This window comes from Acomys minous (genome assembly GCF_964271855.1).
Source record: "Acomys minous genome assembly, chromosome: 9".
Taxonomy (NCBI): domain Eukaryota; kingdom Metazoa; phylum Chordata; class Mammalia; order Rodentia; family Muridae; genus Acomys; species Acomys minous.
The window spans coordinates 116,573,119-116,582,021 of NC_140490.1; the positions used below are offsets into that span (position 1 = coordinate 116,573,119).

The window sequence follows — 8,903 nt, forward strand, 5'->3', positions numbered from 1 at the left end:
ATAGTGTCAGATTTGGCAGCAGGCACCTTTACCCACTGGGCCATTGTACTCATGGTATGTGGGAGAAGGAGGAAAACTGTTGTGGGCCCTATTTAATGTGATAACATAAAGAATGGATTTGGCCATTAAAAAAAATTTAGTGAGCACATATTTCTTTAAGTGCTTTACATTAAAAAAATATCTAACGTAAGTCTTTAATTTTTTTTTCTAAGACAGGTGAGGTGGGGCAGGCCTATAGTACCAGCACTTGGGGAGGGAGAAGCAGGCAGATCTCTGTAAGTTTGAAGCCAGCCTGGTCTACAAAGTGAGTCCAAGACAGCCAAGGCTACACAGAGAAACCCTGTGTCAAAAAGCAAAAACAAAAACAAAACCAAGCAACCAACCGAACAAACCATTTTTTTCTATTTCATCTCTTCTTTAAATTAACTGTCCAGATACATCACAATAACAGTGAGGTTTCTATTAAGTTATTATTTCTGCTCTTGATGCAGTCTTGCCCTACTTGACTGCCTCCTGGGTCACAGCCTTGTCAATATTTCTACCAGAGACCAAAAAGATTGAGAAACTATAACCCTGTTCTTGGAAGTGTCACACTGTGGGGCTTATTACATCTTCCTAATTTTGTCATGGATGTTTAAGTTAAAAGAATAAAGCAAGGGGCTGAAGAGATGGCTTAACGGTTAAGAGCACTGGCTGTTCTTCCAAAGGACCCCGGATCAGTTCCCAGCACCCACATGGCAGTTCAAAATTGTGATACTTACAGAGCGAGTTCAGTGGCGTTGGTAATCTCAACACCACAAGGAAGAGGCTGGCAGAGAACAAATTAACTAAGGAGAATATCAGAGTAACGTGAGCAGGAAAGAGTGGGAGATTGCATTCCAACAACTGTTCTTAGCTTTCATCTAGTCATGGCTGAAACTAAACGGACCTTTCAATTCTGTGACAAAGTTGTCTCCTTTCCTTTGAAATGGATGGGCTTAGTTTTTACAAGCTAAGGTAGCTGTTCAAGCAAGAATTTCATGAGTACAGAAACATGATTTAATAATTTATTTGAAAAGTTTCCTAGAATAATTCAAAGCTCACACCAAAATCTCTTGTGTTTATACAAAAGGCATTCATTGCCGCCTTGGGTTTTGTGGCTACATCTTGGGGGTCAAACTGACCAAAGATAAATTGACAGAGGGAAAAATACAGATTTGCTTGATATTACTATTTTTATATGATACAATGTACTTTGAAGAAAGAGGTGAGACTTCCAGTGAGTTTGACAGTAATCCAAAGTCTTACACAGCTCTGACTAGAGTAGTAAGTAATAGAAGGGGCAAGGCAGAGGAAGGGAGTCTGAGTTATGAGTGAGAATTTACGGGAAAGTAGAGCAAATATGAGGGAAGTAATGGAAGATAAGGGTTATTTTAGTAAAGGCTGTTTGTACAGATTCGTCCTTTTTAAAAAGTGTGTGTATGTTTATGTGTGTGTGTTGTGTACATGTGTATATGTGTGTATATGTATGTGTGGTGTATATGTGTGTATGCACATGTGTGTGCAAATATGTGTGTTTGTGTGTTTGTGATTGCTCAGCAAGTGCCCTTAATCACTGAGCCATCTCTCCAACCTCCTGGACAGACCCATCTTGACACAAGCACATCACACTTGCTCATCTTTCCCTTGGGGAATTTATGCACTGATTTAAAGTTAAAAATGGGGGTTGTGGGGTGAAATGGGGTTGGGACAGAAAGCCCTTCTTAAATGTACTATTTTTCATTGTCTTCAGCTCAAAATAATCAATGTGCTGAAGCGCCAATTTTTAGATGAGCATGTTTTGATCCTCTTCACACAGTATCTTCCGTTTTTCCTCAAGTGGAGTTACAAAACCATCTGGCACTGTTCTCTATTGGCAACTTCTGTATATCTCAGAGCGAGAGATTACTTCGTGATGGAGGTAAATAACAATCATGTAAGATTAATAAAAACACTTTGTTCACATCACTGTACATTGGGGCCACTGCTTGATGACTTGTGTCCCCCCCTGGGTCCACTTTAATTAGAGGCCCAGTCCCAAGGTTGTGCTGTTGGAAGGTAGTGGTTCCTCTGGGAGACGCGACCTAGTGGGAGGTTCGGTTGGACTGTGGGACCATAATGCAGCTTAATATCTAACCTCCCACCCCCAGCTTTTCTCTCCTCTGTCAGACAATGCGATCCCTCTTCCCCTTCCCTTTTTCTCACTCTCCCTTCCCCTCCCCTTCTCTACCTCTCCTCGGTTCTTTGCCCCTCCCCCTCCCCTTCCCCATCCACACACTGTGATATGCACTCGCCTCCCTCCTGCACCAGAGACTGACCGAAACTGTGAGCTAAATCAGCTTCCCTTTGTCCATCGGTAGCTTGCCTGGGGTTCCATAATGAAAAGCTGACTAATACAATTAATTCTTAATAAGCACGTTCTGGGCTCCTCAGAGAGATGTGCTTCAGGACAAAATGAAAATGTCACAGAGAGTTTCATTCAGAGTCACTTACGAACCGACTAGTCAGTCCTCTCTACTGTAAGACACAGAAACTGCGGCATGCACAGCTGTGTGTTTACCATCGGCCCTCCCTCCTGCTGGACTTACTTAGGATTTAGTTCATGGAAAGGGGCTCTAAGAGTCTTTAACCGAAGCTTAAAAAGCAAACAATTTTCATCTCAGGCATCTATTCTGAATTACAGAAATGCCTCCACTTTATTGTAAAAATTTTAAACAAGAATCATTTCGCCTGTCAGTCTCTATCTTTAAAGTATTTACTGTACTGTTTCTGGTAACTGCCCGCAAAATACTGAGGTGGCTTCTCTAATACTGCTTACAGAATTAAAAAAAAAAAAAAGATGACTTCCTGGGTTTTCTGTAATTATCTTGTATGTTCCTTCCCCAAATCCCAGGAGGCCTGGTAGACTTTATGGCTTCATTGTGACATTCAGGGTGCTCTCTGAGCATTGAATCATTTTTTTCTTTTTCTTTTTAGTTGTGGTTGGTTTGTGTGGTGTGTTTGTGTGTGTGAAATATTCAGGAAGACAAAGTTAATGCCATTTGTTCCTTGACAGTTTGATTTTATTCTGAGAAGACAACTTTTGGATCTGAGAGTTGGGTAATAATGCCCTCGGTGTTTCATTTTACACTATTTTCAGTGAGATACTTTAGACACACATAGCGTATCTGGTTCTTTGTCACTCACAGTACCCACACCTAGCTGTATTAGGTGAGATCGTCATCACACTTGGCTTAATAGAACTGTTCTTAGCTGATTTGAGCCCCAGATTTGCTTTATTAGCCTGCAGCCTCTCAGGTTCCCGGGTGGAACCGGCATCAACAGGTAGGATGCATGAGGAGACCCGTGGAGCTGACACGGGAATTCTAGACAACTCTTCCAGACTTGCCCGTCAGGCAGACCCAATAAAGTCATCACTAATCAGCTGCAACTGAGCAAAACCTGCTTCATTCCGGAGCGACCATCAAAGAGCTTGGTTGGCACTACAGGACTAGGGTTTTCCTGTGGGGGGCAGGAAGGAGCGTTTGAAGCCCAAGCCACAGGGAAGAACAGCACAGAATGTTCTAAGGGAAGACAGAAGGAGACAGGCAAGAAGAGCATCAAATACAGACCTCGGCTTCAGGCCTATCAAACAGGGGCTCTGAGTCAAGAAGTGCGTAGATTAAAAACATTGTGTTCAGCTGGACGGCGGTGGTGGCGCACGCCTTTAACCTCAGCACTCGGGAGGCAGAGGCAGGTGGACCACTGTGAGTTTGAGGCCAGCCTGGTCTACAAAGGGAGTCCAGGACAGCCAAGGCTACACCAGAAAAATCCTGTCTCGAAACAAAACAAAACAAAACAAAACAAAACAAAAAACACTATGTTCTCCCTTCAGTACCTGCCCCAGCATCTCCTTGTGGGCATATCTGAGGGTCCTATCTCCTCTGTATGCAGGATCAGTGTCACACTGAGAATGCTTATAAAATAAGTCAGTAGTTAAAAAATAAACAAAAAGATGTTCAAATTGTAAATCAAAACATTGGGATTATTCTCATGAAGAAAATGTGGATTTTCTCATTATTTAAATGAGACTATATGCATAAACCATCCCCAGAACAGTTTTCTTTGACTACTAGGCCTTTGTCAGAACTCTATTTACAAGGGCCTAAGTAATGTAGTTCTCTGGCTATTAGTTCTTGGAAAAAGTGATTGCTGAGAAGAAACAAAAAAGAGGATATAGACAAGTTGATTTAATGGTTTATATATCTGTTTTGCTCTATAGTGTTATTAATTAACTTAAACCTGCATATATACATAGATATGTACATATATACATCTCTCTCTCTCTCTCTCTTTCTCTCTCTCTCTCTCTCTCTCTCTCTCTCTCTCTCTCTCTCTATATATATATATATATATATATATATATATATATATATATATAAAATCATTCTAAATAGTGCATGAACTCTGGAACAACTAGATGAAACCAGATATGTAAAAATCTCTCTTCACACAATAGGATTTTCCATAATTCAAACTGAGGAAAAAAGTCAAGACTATGCAGACATATGAGATTGCCTCCCTGTGCCACAGGGGTGAGTCATTTCTAATAAAAGGCATTCTTTAATGTTGGGCAAAGATCTCTTGCCAGACAGGTCAGCAGAAGGCAGGAAACACATTTGGGGAAGGCATGCCGACATGCCCAGGCAAAGTGAGTTCTGCCCAGCTCTTTCACACACATGTTCTACTAGTAACATCAAAGCCTGAGGTGTGGAGTCTGCAGGAAAGCACAGCTGAGAGGTGTCCCACCAATAAGAGGACAGCTCGTACACGGAGCCCTTAACAACAGTTGTTACCTAGGGGGAGTGCTTCAGAAGCCGGGGAGCATAAGGAGCTACAATAAGAGCAGACACACACCATCACACTGAGCCTGGACAAGGCAGCCCAGTAGGAGGAAAAGAGTCCCGAGAGCAGGCAGGAGAGTCAGAGACACCCCTCACTCCCACTGTTAGGAGCCCCACAAGAACACCAAGCTACACAACCACACATACATGCAGAGGACCTGATGCAGACCCACGTTTCCGTGTTACTATTACCAAACGCGCTGTGAGGTTTGGAATTGACAGTATAGTACTGCATGTCAAGTGTGCCAAAATGAGTGAAAAACAAGAGGTTTCAGAATGCTAACTGAGGTTGCTCACACTGTGACAGGCGCTCTAGTGTTTAGGTTGCTCACACTGTGACAGGCGTTCTGGTGTTTAGGTTGCTCACACTGACAGGCGTTCTGGTGTTTAGGTTGCTCACACTGTGACAGGCGTTCTGGTGTTTAGGTTGCTCACACTGTGACAGGCGCTCTGGTGTTTAGGTTGCTCACACTGTGACAGGCGCTCTGGTGTTTAGGCAACTTGGTCAATGCTCCAGTCTATAAGATAACCAAAAATATTTTGTGAAGTTTATTTCCTTTTTTTCCCTTCCCATACTTATTTGGGGGAAAAGAAGGCATTCTTTGGCTTTAATCTAGCCAGCACAAGGGAATTTTCTGGAACGTTAAACAATTATTGGTAGCCAACTATGCTGGTTTTGCTTAAATGAAAGCCAGCATGAGTCAACAAAATTATCATATCTAGCCAAGAGCAGTGACACTCAGGGAAGGGCTTTCCCAGTGGGCTCTTGCCCCGGAGGTTAATCTCTTTTGAAAAATTAAAATAAAACAAGGCCAGGTTGAGACTGACTCAGAAAGAAAGTGCAAAGGAAGCTGGGCCCTCCAGACCATGTACTACTTACTACGCAAGCAATGCCCATAGCACAGGTGCCTGTGCGAACGCCCCACCTCTGCTGCTTTCACCTCCTGACTATGAAACCAAAAGCAATACATTAAAATACGAGCTACCTTTGGCAAATATTTTGTAATTAAACTGTGGAGTAGAAACAACTGCAGTAGTATAAGAGTTCATGTGTAAGCCCTCTGCTAGGGAACAGGGGTCCCCAGAAAAGGCCAAGAAGCAGAGATGACTACAACAAGGAAGGAAGGTGTCCGAGAAGGGTGAGGGGGAAGGGCAGAGACCTCGCCTTCCATCTTCCCAGTTCAGGATCACCTGTGCCTTAGCCATGAGGTTTAAGTACAATCCAGAGGCATTGCGTCTAGGATTTGTAGTCTATTGTGCTATGAGCAGTTGCTTAGACTGACAGTGGAGTAATATTATAATATGACGCATAACATGGCATGTGCCTTTTACCACCAATATAAGGCCCTCTGAGCATTGTTTGGGGTGTCCAGCTGGTGACTGCAAGGTATGTATAAGATTACTGGGAGTGGGGGAAGGGAGAAGAAAGGAGAGGGGGAGAGAGACACAGAGAGAGGTAGAAACAGAGAGATGTGAGGGAGTGGAGACAGAGAGAGAGAGAGACAGAGAGAGAGAGAGAGAGAGAGAGAGAGAGAGAAATAGATGTGAGGGAGTGGAGAGAGAGACAGAGAGAGAGAGAGAGAGAGAGAGAGAGAGAGAGAGCGCCCTAGTGCACTGAGGTACCCACTGTACTTAACAAATTCACAGCTCCCCTTTGCACTTAGTTCTCTGTCATCATCTTTGAAAAAATAAGAAGCTACTCTTTACATCTTTTTGATAGAGTGTAGTTTCTCATGGAACCTTTATTTTCCTATCTGGTATGTCATAGATCTCACTGATAAACCAAGATATGGGGCTTTCTTTAAAGGCATCAGGATTGTCTTTCAAGTACTGGCCTTGAAATCTAAAGGGTCTGGCTTCTCATCTCACTCTCTGCCTTCTCCAGGCTGCTTGATTTAAGGAAATTTACTTCCTCCCACAATGTGTATAGTCCATGTAACATAAGAACACTGCTTACCTTGCATGGCCATGGAGATAATTGCATGAGAAAACACATGTAAAACAAACTCTACTCAGCACAGCATGCACTGTGAGCATCAAGCACATGCTCTCATTAACCGCCAGATGTGGCAGTCTTGAGTGCCCCACTGCAAGCTGGGAGAGATGGAAAACAACAGAGAACTGGAGAACCGTTGGGCATGGCCCCTACTGAGCCATCTGGCATTGATTTTTCAGCTGCACATCCTGGGGACCAGTAGGATCATAAAATAAAAATAAAGGAAGCAGTAATTCTCCTCTGACCACTCAACTGCTAAAATAAAGGAACCTGAAACTTTATACCCTCTCGGATTACACAAAGTCTCATAGGTACCTGTGGCTTGCTGGGTATCCATCAGCTGAGGGAGAGGGGCATTTGGTATGCCAGAGGGCTTTCTACTCTCATCAGCACTGTGGTCTTATTCTTGCCTAACCTGCAGGAGTGTCTTGTGAAAGAATTAGCCCCAAGGAGCGTTTGCGGCAGTCCAAGAGCACGCTGTGTAGAAGGCTCGCTTGTTTTCTACATGTATTTTACCATGCGGCAGGAGGGAAGAGACAGGTGAGAGAGAAGGACAGGGCGAGATGGAGATGTGCGAAGGGAGGATGGGCAAGTCTATATTGGTCCCTACTTGTTCATCTTCTCTTAAGCACGTATGTGTTTTCTAAGTGTCTTTTATCAGGCTGGAAAAAAAATTTTTTTTCAATTAAGGAATATGTTTTGATTTTTTTCTGATTATGAGATAATATATATTAGCCACAGAAAAATATACAAAGTACATGAAAGCAAAACATGTTTCATTCTCCGCAACCAAGAGGAACCTATCAAAAATGCTAGGGAAGGGTGCTTGCCCCCACCTCAATCCAGATGGGGAGACATTTTGTTATGGACACGTGTTCTTCCCCTCTGCCCCAAATAATGAAGGGTTCTGTGTGCTAACAATGTAAGTTTTGGTTTTAACGTAAAATAAAATCACACACACACACACACACACACACACACACACACACACACACACACAATTTCAAATTGTACAGTCACCGGGAGCAGTTCTCACTAACGCCTACAGTCGCTTGAGCCTCGCAGCACCCTGGGTTTGTGGTGCCTGGTCTTTATTGTCACCCCACTGTCAGTGGAGTTGCTCCATTCCTTGCTAGCATCAGCCTCTCGCTTTCCCCTATCAGGTGCCTTCTCTATCTTCTTCGCACGGGGTCTTCTCAGGCTTGGACTTGGGTCTTTGAGGAGCAGCTTCAACAGGCAAGCTTGCAGGCCTTCTCCCCGGCTCCTCTCTCCATGGCTCTGTCTCCTTTAGCATCCCTTGAGCCGTTCTCTTGGGCATGGCCCAGGAGGCAGCTGGTGTTCATAGGCGCTGAAAACTGAGATGCTGCGACACACAGCCTGGGTGTGTCTTGGTGTTTTTCCTGCTCCTTCTGCTGGCTCATAAAAAAAGTTTCTGAGGCCTTAAGGGGTCCCCTCACTGTCCTCCCCCTTTTCCCCTTCCTCCCCTTCCTCCCACCATCCGGAGAGACACAGCTAAAGCTCCAGCACCAGAAAGAATCCATTCTGCCTGGAAATTGCAAACAATGGTTAGACCAGACAGACGTGCCATCGGGGTGGAATTTAATCCCTCTGCACCTTAACACGAAAGAACCAGAACCCGACTTCAGACATAAATCCTACAGGTCTTTACATGATTTTATGAAAGGACTGTCACCTTTAGACTGGAGTTTCTCCTCAGGAATTGGACAATGGGAGGTGGTTTGTATGGGCACATTGACGCCTCTGTGTTGCTATGTCATCACCACAATGCTTGAATCATCTTGACTGATCTCTTTGCGAAGCCTCTGCGAGGCTGTGCTCAGTACTGTGTGTGACTGCATGTGCTGTGGAGCGAGGGACAAAGCGGGATTGTGCCCCCTACAGTCTTGCAGCTAAGATTCGGTTCCTTTAAAATGGTCACTATGGCAGAATGGCCGCCATCGCTTTCCAACTGCTGTCTCCACCTTGACCAAGAAACCTGCTGCCCA

General features: G+C 44.0%; 1 protein-coding gene across 3 annotated transcripts in view; it reads left to right on the forward strand.

Annotated features, from left to right (window-relative positions):
* LOC311605071 (uncharacterized protein) overlaps positions 1–8,357 on the forward strand; it is a 74,087-nt gene extending 65,730 nt beyond the window's left edge. For all 3 annotated transcript variants that reach the window (XM_084795371.1, XM_084795373.1, XM_084795372.1), the window contains 3 exons: positions 1,772–1,939; positions 7,319–7,437; positions 8,061–8,357. In XM_084795371.1, the coding sequence (XP_084651497.1) occupies positions 1,772–1,939; positions 7,319–7,437; positions 8,061–8,256 (483 nt within the window). In that variant the 3' untranslated portion in view covers positions 8,257–8,357. The remainder of the gene's footprint in view (positions 1–1,771; positions 1,940–7,318; positions 7,438–8,060) is intronic.
* The last annotated feature ends 546 nt before the right edge of the window (positions 8,358–8,903 follow it).